At 40.3% G+C, this 13,130-nt stretch overlaps 1 protein-coding gene across 2 annotated transcripts in view; it reads left to right on the top strand.

The window, feature by feature from the left end:
• Positions 1–8,553, top strand: part of LOC118821389 (ubiquitin carboxyl-terminal hydrolase 22-like) — a 49,611-nt gene extending 41,058 nt beyond the window's left edge. For both annotated transcript variants that reach the window (XM_036589973.1, XM_036589974.1), the window contains exons 10-13: positions 3,862–3,953; positions 4,753–4,815; positions 5,301–5,450; positions 7,927–8,553. In XM_036589973.1, the coding sequence (XP_036445866.1) occupies positions 3,862–3,953; positions 4,753–4,815; positions 5,301–5,450; positions 7,927–7,969 (348 nt within the window). In that variant the 3' untranslated portion in view covers positions 7,970–8,553. The remainder of the gene's footprint in view (positions 1–3,861; positions 3,954–4,752; positions 4,816–5,300; positions 5,451–7,926) is intronic.
• Positions 8,554–13,130: the final 4,577 nt, after the last annotated feature.

The raw sequence follows: 13,130 nt of genomic DNA, 5'->3' as shown, positions 1-13,130 counted from the left end.
GCTGACATGTGGAAAACCATTGCTCTTCAGTAAAAACCATGGCTGAAGTTTGTTAAAGATCACATGCATCTTCCACCATGCACCTGGAACAATGATGTGTAAACAGATTTGGCAAACATTGGTCAATGTGCAGAGTTATATTTGGCGAAAACATCCTGCATAACACTAAAAGTTCATCTCAACTGTGAAGCATGGTGGAGGGAGTATTACTCTAGTAATGTGGGGCTGCTTTGGATGGCTTGCTATCTTAAGGACTGTTGAGGTCTTTCAGCATGACTTCAATTCAAAATGGGAGTAAATCAACAACACTTTGTTTAGACAGAGCAAATTCCATATGTTATGGAAAAGTTTGAGTCTTGACTTTAATCTCATTATGTTGTGATTTGAAGGTGTACTAAAAATATGCATGAAGTGGAATATGGATACATGAATGACCCAGATTTGTGTTGAAGAATGGGCCAAAATTCTCCTTAATGATTAGTCAGAACTGATTTGCATTTACAGATTACATCTTATTGAGGCTATTGCCTATAAAAGTTTCACTAGTTGTAAATACACTAAGGTTAGCATTCTTACTCTGAGAAGCTTCATGAGTACTGGGCAAGATCACATTTTAACTCATCCATTGGTAGTATTTTTAAAAATGTGATTGATGATGATGAAAATGAAATTACAGTGGGTTCACAGATTTTTCTCATAACCACTTTCAATGAATCTTTAATTTCTCCTAATTAACTCTTAACAAATGATCATACTGATTTGCCCTGGTTGGAAGGCATTCATTTTAAATCAAGCCTTTTACATAATTTAGCATCAGTGCCCACAGGCTCATGTAGTGCTACCCCATATAAACTATTGATTCATTATCACACTTAAACAGTCTTCACCAATTTGAGGTTATAAGGTTATATAAAATGAGCAAATAAGTGTCTAGAACACGGGTGCCCAAAGTCTCGCCCCAGGGCCAAATGCGGCCCGTGGCCAATTTTTAATTGGCCCGTGGCTTCTGTTCTAGAGCGTGTTATAAGTGCCCTACCTGCCAGTACATTGCAGGTCTTTCTTTCACCTGATGGTGGCTGCAGTACCGCAGTATTATGAGGTAGTTACAGCACAATGAATTATGAGTAAATTATGAGTATCCACAGTGTTTACAGCCTAAAGTGCATAGTGAAATTAAAACAACAGGTTATGATATATTGCACAGTGTGTATTAACAGGAGAGGTGATAAAGTGTGTGGTTTAGCACAGTTCAGACAGCGTGAGATCATTACCGTCTCTGCAGTATGGAAACTCGTTGTGGAGCCTTATAGCAGTAGGTAAGAAAGATCTTACACACGCTCTTTAACACATCGCAGCTGTAACAGTCTGCCACTGAATGTGCTTCTCCAGTTTTTCCAGTGTAGCATTCAGGAGGTGTGAGGTGTAATTTGTTCAGGGCACTTTTGTTAATGCTGCTGCCCCAGCACACAACAGCATAGAATAAAGCGCTTGCTACAACAGACTGGTAGAATGTCCATAGGAGATTCATGCACACACTAAAACACCTCAGCCTGCTCGGAGGCAGCTTTGGCCTCTCTTGTACACAGCGTGAGTGTTACAATTCCAGTCCAGCTTGTTGTCCAAGTGCACACCCAGATACTTGTAGGTCCCCACCACCTCCATGTCTACTCCATCAGTGGTGATTGGTGGAAGGCAGGTTTGGACCTTCTACAGTCCAGCACCATCTCCTTAGTCTTACTGATGTTTAGCTGCAGCTGGTTCAGCTTACACCAGTCAACAAAGTCCTCCACCAGCTTCCTGTATTCCTCCTCCTGTCCATTCCTCATGCACCCCACAGTGGATCTAAGAATTTTTGCAGATGCTGCGACTGTGTTCTACCTGAAGTCAGAGGTGTACAGGTTGAACAGGAATGGAGCTAACACAGTCCCCTGGGGTGCCCCAACACTGCACGCAGGCTTGTCTGAGACACAGCCCTGCAGTCGCACATACTGAGGTCGTCCAGTCAGATAGTCCATTATCCATGAGATAATAGATTCATCCACCTGCGTCAGCTGTAGCTTTTCACCTAACAGCACCTCTAACCCCTCTAGCCACATGTGTTGGATGGATTGCCAGCAAAATGTGGGGTTTGATTAATTGCTCTATATTGTTGTATTTTTCAATTTTTAGAAAAAAAAAAACATTATTTAGAATAATTTGTGAATAATATTTCACAAATAACTCAGGTGTTTTGACATAGTCCAATCTGGCCATCTTTCTAATTGTCAATACTTAAAATCACGTGTGTAAAGCCAACTAAAACTGAGATTTTTTTTCCTTGAGTATGGAAATTTGAATGAAAAAAATTTTATTCTGCAAGCATACATGCTAAAAGTAGTGTAGCTGCCTAGCTAACAGATTAACAAATAGACAAACACCCCCATATTATGTTATAGTACCCAGTTTAAAGTTTTACTTTTATTGTTTTCGGAACTTGTCCCAGGGAATGTGCTTCATGATTCTTTTGTTTATTTATTTCAAGTCAGCTGATTAAATGCTCCTATTTCACATTCCGCTTCTTGATACAATATGATTGTGAAAGCTACCAGCTGTGGAAAGTAATTGCAGTCAGCTTGAATAATTGTGACTAGCAAATAATTGCAATCAGATGATTATATAATAATTGTGACAGGCTTAGATGGAATGCTTTTGTTTGGTAAAACTCCAGGAAATACTGATGCACAATTAGATTTCTCTAGTTTTCGCTAGTCGGGTCAAACCACTAGTATTACCATTTCACCCAGTTTGTTTTGAGTCGAGCCATTGGATTAGAATTTTTGAGTGTTGTAGGCCTGGGTATTGTTCAGAAATGTCACACCAATACCTTGGTTACTCATTTCAATAGCAATTTCTGAATGATACTGTTTTCAATATCTTCTTCATAATTACAAACTGAAAGTGGGTCTGACTTCAGTCTGAAATGAGTGTGAGGTACTAATGTTGGTAACGTGTTTGTAATGTAATTTAGGAAGCCAGTGAGTAGTCTAGACTTTGGAACAGGTGTGCTTATTGGCTCACTGATGCTGACTTCTTAGGTGTCAAAGTTAATGTTAAATGACATTGAACTTTTTTTTTTCGATGCTCTGTAGCAGGGCTGCCAGAACCACGGGGGCGAGTGGGCATTTGACCCACCACGTTTCAAAGTACTGGGGCAAAGACCCACCACGTTCTGACAGAGTTTAGGATGCTTAGGTCGTAAAGAAATTTAACTGCATGGAGCGCTGACCAATAGAAGGGAACAGAGAACGTGTCAAACTCATCAGAACCAATCAAAATCCCCATTTCAGATTGGAGGTGGGACATTTTCCAAACACTAAAGCCTTTGAGTTCATGAATTCAGTGAGAGGAGCTGCAGCTGCAGTGTGTCACTCAGCCAGCCCTGTTAAACAGATTTTGTCTCACCACTTCTGGAGGTGTGGCACCAACCCTGCTCTGTAGTATTAAAGCAATTGTCAGCCTGTAGTCATGTTAGAGTAGTAATGGAACATTACAAACTGAGATTGGATTGAATATATACCATGGCCATTTCACATTGGTGAATGCTGAGTTCCTAAGATTTATATCTCTGTGTCAGCTTGTTACTATGAGAAAGACGTTCCACATTCTGTACAACTTGGGCACACTTGCTGCTAAAGATGCTGCACAGAGCGGTTTATTTTTCACCCAAGCACTGTTAAATGACATAGAATTTTTGGTATTGTCAGTTGGTTAAGTAGCGTAACGGTATTACTTGAAAGAAAACCAATTGTTAGACATTTTTTCTGCCTGTTATTCACACTGTATCTCTCTCTCTCCCTCTCACCTGTTTATCTGCTGTACCAGCGCTTTGAGCATTCGGCCAAGTTGCGGAGAAAGATCACTACCTATGTGTCCTTCCCCTTAGAGCTGGACATGACTCCTTTCATGGCCTCCAGGTCAGCTGTCTTGCCACCCACATGGGCACACACACACTCGCTGGCATGCACACATACATGCTGGTGAGGACTTGACTGACTGAATTCATGTAACAAGACAACCTTAGAACTAACCCAAGAGAATAAATCCGTGTAAATTGTTCAAAACACCTCGCAGGACTTTTATTGGATATGTTTTTCAAGATATTTAAAATTTTGTTGGGGCAATCTGGTCCTCTCAGTTCACAGCTTCACAGATCTAAACACAAATTATTTTTATTAGTGCAAGAGATGCGCAGTGACTTCTGAATCATATCAATATCGGCAGCTAAAAAAATATCGACATCGGACACATTTCAAGCATGTTATTTATTATTTATCATACTGTTTAGGCGATGCTAAAATGTCAAAATTGTGTTTATTTTACTGCATTTGTAACCCTGTAATAAAAATGTAGAAATTGGGACTAAATCTGCCTGGATTAGCATTATGGAGAAATGTGACACTTGATATTGACTGTGTTGCTTCTGTCGGATGAGTAGTAAAAGTAGTAAAGTAGTAAAGTCTCCCCCAAAGTATTGTTGTTTATCAAGACTCTTTCAAATCCGTTGAAATTAGGAACACATTTCTGTTAAGATAAACCCAAAGCCATGCTGTTTGGATTTTCACTGTATGCTAATTTAATGCAGATTTAGATGTTTGGGTCTGCATTTGTGTTTAATGATGAAATGGTCATTAAAATAAAATATTACTGAAAAAATGGATTGGCCTGTGAAAGTTCTTACAGTGTATGCTTTATATATATTTTTCTTTCCCACAGTAAAGAGAGCAGAGTGAACGGCCAGTATCAGCAGTCAGTGGACGTCTTAAACAATGACAATAAGTAAGTACCGTCTCTCATGAAATTGCATTAGTTCTGTCCATCATTTAACTGGTACTTGTTCATGTACGTACAATTTGTGCTTGCAAACACTGGTGTATTTATGAGATACTATTGTGTTTTTTCCCTCCAAACTTACGGTAGAAAAAGTTGCTTCACCTTCTGCAGTACTGTAGCTGCTCTCGCTATGATTGTTTACAGCCAGATGGTGACAATGTAGTATGAGCTTTGTGAAATGGGTTTTTTACTAAAATGAAGTGATGGCATTTGTCCACTATAACAGTACAGTGCGTGGTGAATTTCGCAGTGTGCTGGAATACTGGCACGTCAGGCATATGTTTTGCCATAAAAACAGCCATTGAGTTCTAGCTTACTGTCGCCAATTTCTATTAATAACAGCTTTTTCTTTATTTACCTGCTAATAACTATTATTCAAAAATCATGCCCATCTCTCTCTCTCTCTCTCTCTCTCTCTCTCTCTCTCGCAGGTATTCCTTGTTTGCTGTGGTTAATCACCAGGGCACGCTGGAGAGCGGTCACTACACCAGTTTCATCCGCCAGCACAAGGACCAGTGGTTTAAATGTGACGACGCCATCATCACTAAGGCCAGCATTAAAGATGTGCTGGACAGTGAAGGGTGAGGCGAGATTTGTCAGTTCTGCGCTGAAAAATACAGCCTTACTAGTATTGCAGTTGCAGTAAAGATACACCGTATCTGCTAGGGGTGCGGGAAAAACTCGATTCTTAGATGCATCGCGATGCGGACGTGAACAATTCTGAATCGATTCATTCAACGTCAGAAATCGTTTTTCTAAATATTTAATTTATAACGTAATGTTGACGGAACGCAAAAGGCTGAACTGGAAGTGGGAAAGTGCAGCGCCCGGACAGTCTGTGGCGGCACATAACAAAAACACTACGAGATGAGCGAGAAATTCAACCGGCTCCCTGCATTAAAAGCCAGGTTAGGTCAGGAGTCACCACACAAATGATAAGAAGAGCCATTTTGCCTTTCAACGAAGTCAGACCACCTTGGGAGCCACAACATTTAATGCCCAGTATGTCTTAGTGTGTGCTAATGTCCTAGTATGGGCTAAAAATATAAACGAGAGCGCAGATTTACTTCGCTCTACTTTAAGCTTTAGCTTTAGCCGCTTTCCTCCCATCTCCGCCAGAAAACCTTTCTTCAAAACTAGAAGAGTTTCTTGTAAAATGTCTCAGCGTCCGGCTGTTTTACGAGGCTGAAGTCGCTTCTCATTCGCCAGTTTCTCGTTCTAATTTTCCCGTTCCACCTTAAATTCTGTCTTAGTCACCGAATGTAACTGCTGCACCATTTAAGGTGGAACGGGAAAATACGAAAGAGAAGCGAGTTCATTTTCGCAACTTTTTAGAGAAAGACAGTCTCTCAGCAGATTTAACCAACCGCGCTGCTTATAAATGCGAATAAGTCCTCCAAATGTTCGTCTTAATCTGTTTTTTCGTTCGCTACTGGCGAGGCCAGACTTCGGGGCTATGTGACCTGCTGTCTGCTGTCTGTTCTCAGTCGTTGAGAACCAGGCTTTCGCGCTATGCTGCACACTGTGGAGCCGAGATTCAGCGTCCAGTCTCGAAAATACCCCCCCCAATTGACTACACTGATGGTAACATCCGTACTTGGCACTTTGTGGATACAGGTTTCCTGAAGCACTTTTGCTTAATAAACTGGCTGTAGAAGGTTCCTCCTGCTTTGGTTAAGTGGACATAGTAATTTTGGCAGCTGTTTTGTACAATACTAGAATGGTTAATGTATAAGCTTATTGGTTAAGCATTTGAATGGCTAGTCATCATGGGTTTAATAATATAGTTTATAAATAAAGGGTTAGGCTTAACACTTACTGGCTGGAGCCCATCTACTGCTGCACAGTTTATCAGGCACCCTGTAAATCAAGGGTCTCACACTACCACATTTAGGCCACGTCCGAGCCACAAGGCAGACCATCATGTGTTTATAATACTTCCTTAAATCCGGCCTACAAACCATTAACTTTTTTGTATTTTTGCAGCTAAACATTTATATCTGACAGATAGATTAGCTTTGTCTTGTCAGATAGTAAGGCTGCATACCTAACATAAGCTGTCTGAAATCAGCATAGACTGAAGCTTACAATGTTAAAAGCAAATACTGAGCACTGCATACAAAATGCTGAACAGAAAAAAGCAAGGTGCACCATGGTGTTGTGTTGTGTTTTTGTTTTTTTTTTTTTGTTTTTCCTTTGAGGTTCACACTGCGGTGCTTTTTGAAGGCTGCACTGGGCTGCGCTTCCTCTGTTGCTAAGCAGCAGCTAGCAATAGCTAACTGGCTAGCTAAAAACTTGTGAATTATTGATAACAAAACAACGCAAAACTTAAAATGTCAGGTGCTGCACTGATATGACCCCAGCGGTGCTAGCAATCAGTCGTTTCAGTATACATGGGCAAAAAGTACTACTATTAACTTGAAGCGAGGTGCTGTTAGCAAAATCAAGCTAAACTAAGAAACTGTTTTATGAAAGTCATTTAGATCTGTTAAGGATTGCAATCACTAATCCCTCCTGCATTACAACTCTAAAGTCCCACTTTACCTTTGAATTGTATGACCGTTTCACCAAATGTTTCACCAAGCATTTTTACATGATGCTTCTGTTTTTCCACCGTTTTGTTCCACTTTACATTTACATTTACAGCATTTAGCAGACGCTCTTATCCAGAGCGACTTACAAAAACTGCTTTGTCTACCTAGAGAAAGTATCTTTGCTAGTTACAAATAGGCTAGAGTGAAAGCCAGTCCTGAGCTCAGATACTGCTTACACTTACTCAGATTTATACATTTTAAAAGTTTTTGACCTAAAAAAATGTATGTGTGCTGCGACACTTCAAACTTGTACAGCACCAGGGCTAAATGCTCAAAAATCGGACACTTTTTTGCCCCTCTATTTTTTCAACCACCTCCTGTTTCGGAGAAGACCAGCTGACTAGTCACCTCCAAGTAATTTGAGAAGGGGATCACCACTGATTATGACCATGGTCAGTGAAAGATGCTCTTTTATTGTATGTATATGTGTGTATATGTGATCCTTGTTTTTTCTCCCTTACAGATATTTGTTATTCTACCATAAGCAGTTCCTTGAATACGAGTAGCCTTATTCAGCGGTCTGCAGTCTGTGGAGTACAGTGTTCATCTAGAGAGATAAAGAGAGAGAGAGGGAGATCCCACCTGCAGCAGAGGACAAAATTAACACAAGCCTACCTGAAACTGTGACTACCCATCGCCTCCCTCTCACAAGGGGCCAATGAAGTAAAAGAGACAAAAAAAGAAAAAAAAAAATACATAAACGAATCATGCAACACATTCAAATCAGCACTGAGCTAACCGTTACTTGACACGAAAAATGCAGTGGAGGAAAGAGGAAGAACCGCACCGACCAGGACAGGACACTTGTCCTTCCTCTTTTTCCATGGATGGTAAAAGAGTGGAAGGTAAAATGAACAGATCTGTGAAAAGAGGAGAAGGAGGAGACAGAGAGCACATCTCAGCTTTGACTACAGTATTTTTGTTTTGTTTTTTTTTTTGTTTTTTTTTTCTGTTTTATTGTTCTCTCTTTTCTTTTACTCCATGGTGCTCTCATTCAAACTGACCAAGCATTAGAAGCCTGGTGGGGGTGGGGTGGGTTATCTGTATTGCATATGCATATCGAACTGAATGCAAAAAAAGAAAAAAAAAAGAAACAAAAAAAATGAGTAGTGCAACAAAGAAGGTGTTAAGTTTGCTTTCAATTTTCTTTTAAGAAATGATTATGAATATTGTTTGTGATATTCGTTATGAAATACTGTATGAATCTAGTATCTATTTTTTAAAAGAGGACTTCTCGTCAGGAGAGGCGGAGGATCCAGGTCTGAGGCGGCCTGTCTCCGTGACCCGGGTCAGCACTGCCATGGAAACTGAAAGCCTGGACATGCCCGTGAAAGGGGCGAGCTTTCGTTGTGTGTGGGGTGTTTTGGTAGTTTGTTTATTTTTGTATTTTGAGGGCAGGGGATGTGTCTTTTAGTTTACTGTCTCAGTGTCCGAACCCCACCCTCGCCATTTTTTAGATTGTGGATTTTGTTGGAGTGCAGTCGAGCTCGTCTCGTCGGTCTGCAGGGTTGTTGTTGTTTTTTTTTTGTTTTGTCTTTGTTTTGTTTTGTTTTGTTTTTTTTTTCCCCCTTTCATTTCTTGATTCGTATCTCCATTGTATTGTGGAAAAAAGTATTATGAAGCGGAAGTCAGCTCACTTGGCTCTTGAATTAGGAACAGAAACACCAGACCTGAAAGCCTCTGAGGCAGTATTTCAGCAGTACCAGTCTGTTGAGGGTTCATGGCTTCACCCCTGACAGCTGCTGCGGTGCGTTTTAATCCCTGCACCTGTGCGTCCACTAGGGGGCCAAACCTGTAGGCCTATGCAAGGCGTTAGAGGAAGAGTTCACCCTTTTTTTTTCAATTACATTTTTACAAACATCATTTCCTCTGGTTTACTTGTGATTGGTAAGGACCATGTTAGTTACTGCCTCAAGACGTTTTTCCCCCTCATATAAAATAAAGGTGCCAGAAGGGATTTCGGAGCAATGCCATAGAAGTTTAAATGGATGGTTCTCCAAAGGAATGCTTTTGTTGTTTTTTTATTGTTGGACCTTTATTATCTGAGTCAACAGGTTTTCTGTTCTGCTACTAAGTACAGGAATATGCATCAGTGTTCCTGCTCAGTTGCTCAGTGTTACCTGCTCAGAAAAACCTTGTTTTGCTAATTACTGTTAAACTGTAAATTGCTATGTTTAGTAGGTGTTTTTGAGCAGGGAAACACCGAACTGTCCTAAACCTAATCTTCTGCATATGCTTTAAAGAATCATCCATTGATAGGTTTGTAAGGGCAGTGGTTCTCAAACCTGCCTTCTTCAGGTAGTCTCCTTTTAGCTTAAAACCAACTCGCAAGACATACAGAGTAGGGATGAAAACAAAATATTAAAATACTAAAAATATTAATTTATTTTGTTTTCATGTGCAAAGGCTTTGGCTACAGGTTTATATACCACATACCAGACACATCAGAATGCAGTGTGCAGTGTTGCAAAAAAAACTCAGCATCTCTCTAGTACTGTACTATTTTAAACCTGGACTGCAAATTAGTTATAAATGTGGCATGAAATGTACTCAGTCTCTTTAAGATAAACAGGCAAATGCTGATTTGTTTTTAGCATCAACTTGCATTACTACCCTACCCACATTATATTTCACCTCTTACCTTTTAGCTGGAAAACAGTGTTCGCTCGCTGATACCAAACTTTGACATATTTACTAAACGGTATTGGAAGTTTTATTCCATTAAATCTGTATGAGTAGAGTATAAGATGAACTTGAGGTGCTTGTACGTTGCTGCTTTTTTGAGATGATATTTATGTGCCGTGGCCTATAGCTGCACTGTGTACTGTCCGCTACCTAAAGATCTCTGGCAGCATGGTGTGGAGCTTCTCGTCTGGTGTGCGGTAGCCTTTAGCCAGCTGCAGTAGTGTTTCTGTGCTTGAGTTGGGCTTTACACTGCCCCCTGCTGGGGTTTAGAGCTGAAATGTCACTGTTCTTCAGGACGACAGCATATAACTAATTGGCTTTCACTATTTAATTTCTTTAGAAGCTTTTAAGTGTTTGGAAAATTCTGACTAATCAAAAATGTGGAGTATCTTAGGGGCCCTGAGAACCACTGACTTATGGAACCAAAAGTGGTTCTTCCATGAAATTGCTCCAAAGCAACCTTTTAGCACCTTTATTTTAAAGACTGCATGTACAGACAAGGTAAACACCTTGTGAATCTTGAAAAGCTGGTGAACTTATCCTTTAATTTGACGTTGTCCTATAGGTACTCACTGTAACCCATTCTGATGGGAGCTGCATTCTTGACTATCCATGATGCTGTAGATCAGGGGTGACTAACGTCTGGTCTTGGAAGGTCAGAGTCCAGCACGTGTCCAGCACATTTTGATGATGTCTGTGCTTTAACACTTCCACTAAACCTGCTAATGAACTGACACGTCGAATCAGTAGTGTTTGAGCAGAGGAATCAGCAAACTGCTCCACTCTGTCCCTCCAAGAGCAGAATTGGGCCCCTGCTGTAGGTGGGTCCCATCATGCTGCTCTATTGAATCAGTATGCTGTTCCACATGGAGCTAAAGAGGAAAAAAAAAGAAACACACCAGGGTATTGTGTGTGCGTGCGTGGGTGTTTTTTTAAACATTGTTTAAATATCACTGACTCTATATATGTTTGACTGAAATGAATATTTCCATGTAGCCTATCGCTAATCTACGGTTGCAATTCTTCACACAGTAATGCCACATTGCTGCCAAAAAGACTTTCAAAGATACCTGAAAACATTAAAAAAAGAGCTGATTGTTAAAGGATTTGCAGTTCCCCTGGTCTGCTGCAGATATTTGTTTTTTCTTTTCTATGCCGGAGTTAATAGGGGTGAGTTATAAGTACGCCGGTCATGTGGAGGCTGTCAGGTGTGCTGAGGTGCCACCCACAGCCATTCAGGGACACTGCTGAAACGAGAGAGGAGAGGAGAAAAGGGCATCATCGTCTCTTTCAGTGATTAAAACTCAGAACAAAACTGGACTGTGGGCTCCTTCTGTGTCTTGTGTTGCTTCACTCTTTTGCACTCTTACATTTGCCACTTTAAGACACATTTGAGAGCTTGAACCATTTTGTTTATTGTGGGTTTTTTGTGAAATAATTTCTTATTTTAATAAGTAATTTACTCTGTTTTTTTCTCTAGCTCAGAGAAATTTTGATGGTTTAAGATTCCATTGTTTACCTGAAGTAATCAGTCAACTGCACTTTTAAAATATATTCCTTCTGATCATTCTGATTATTGGTCATTGCAGCAGGAGCTCTGGATACCAAACCCCAAATTTAGTGGCTGGATCACAACTCTCTCTCTCTACATTTGCTAGCTACACCTTTTAAAGCATTTGCTTAAAAGGAGGAAAGTATGAGGACAACATTAGTGAAGTTTTTTGTCCCTGGTCATATTACAGTGCAGTTCCACCGATTTTTTTAAAACGTCTGCATAATTAAATGTTTAAGGTGTAAATAAAGTCATTCAGAATGTTTTGAAATGAAATGCTCTGTTCTAGAGAATCTTACTGACTCAGAGTTGTTCACAGTGGCGGTGATGGGACCCAGACATCCGAAGAGTTTAATGCCTTTAAAAGCTCCATTGCAGAAAGCTAGTGCATGAAATGGTTCCAAATACATTACCTTATGCCTGAGACATTGTTTTACGATATTTTTCAGATGATATTTGGCCCTTAAATGTTTTATTTTTTCATTATCCATGGTGGAGAAGTACATGCAGGGTGTTTAAAAGCAAAATAGAAGAAAATGAAAACTTTCCTGTTTAAGCACAACTAATCATATAATTTAAAGGAAAACATTCTTGTTTTCCCATAATATTGTGACATAAATGGACCTTTTCCCACCTCTAAAACATCATGGCTTTTGAACACGTCACCATGCACCAGTGGGCGAGGAAAAATAAAAAAAATAATATGTATCACCAATCCCACCTACCATTGAGCCAAACTCCTCAGCTAGTTCAGAGACCCAGAGTCCAAATATGAATGATTTTTTTTCTTTCTCGACTGTTTTCTTTCATTTTACCTGATCTGGTTGCTATATGGACCCAAATGATGGTGACCCCTGACTACAAATGCAGCAAAATCAAGGAAGGCAGCCCCAAAAGCTAACATCACATTTCACTCGGGAATACTGTACATCACAGTGCGGAAGTGAAATGCATTCTAATTTTTGATTCACTTTGACTTAAAAATTTCTTAATACTTAAATCATTAATGTGTAAGCAGCCAGTATTGTTTACAGTGGTGGTGATAGGAACCAGACACCTGAAGTATTTAAATCCTTGAAAAGCTACATCACAAAGTAATTACACAAGATGGTTATGAATACACTGCCTGATGGCAGAGACACTGAGACATTTACAGTGGTTTTGAGATGAGATTTTTTTTTTAATACTGTATGTTCATGGTGGAGGGGTACAGCCCAGCAAAAACGCACGTGGCTGCCAATAGTGGGGCCCCAGTCATTTGTGGAAGCTAACCCCAAGCACTGATAGGAGGGCTTAATTTGGGCCACTAGCATGAGCCCCTGGTTTCACGACGAATTGGGGCCCCTTGCAGGCAGTCTATTTTAAGACCTCATTTTAGGGCCTTTTGTAGGCCACCGGTAACGGGCCCTAACATGGGGTCCCGCACATGG

This window comes from Colossoma macropomum, unplaced genomic scaffold (genome assembly GCF_904425465.1).
Source record: "Colossoma macropomum unplaced genomic scaffold, Colossoma_macropomum, whole genome shotgun sequence".
Lineage (NCBI taxonomy): Eukaryota > Metazoa > Chordata > Actinopteri > Characiformes > Serrasalmidae > Colossoma > Colossoma macropomum.
The sequence above is the reverse complement of the archived record's forward strand: the minus strand, read 5'-3'. Positions and strand labels throughout refer to the sequence as shown.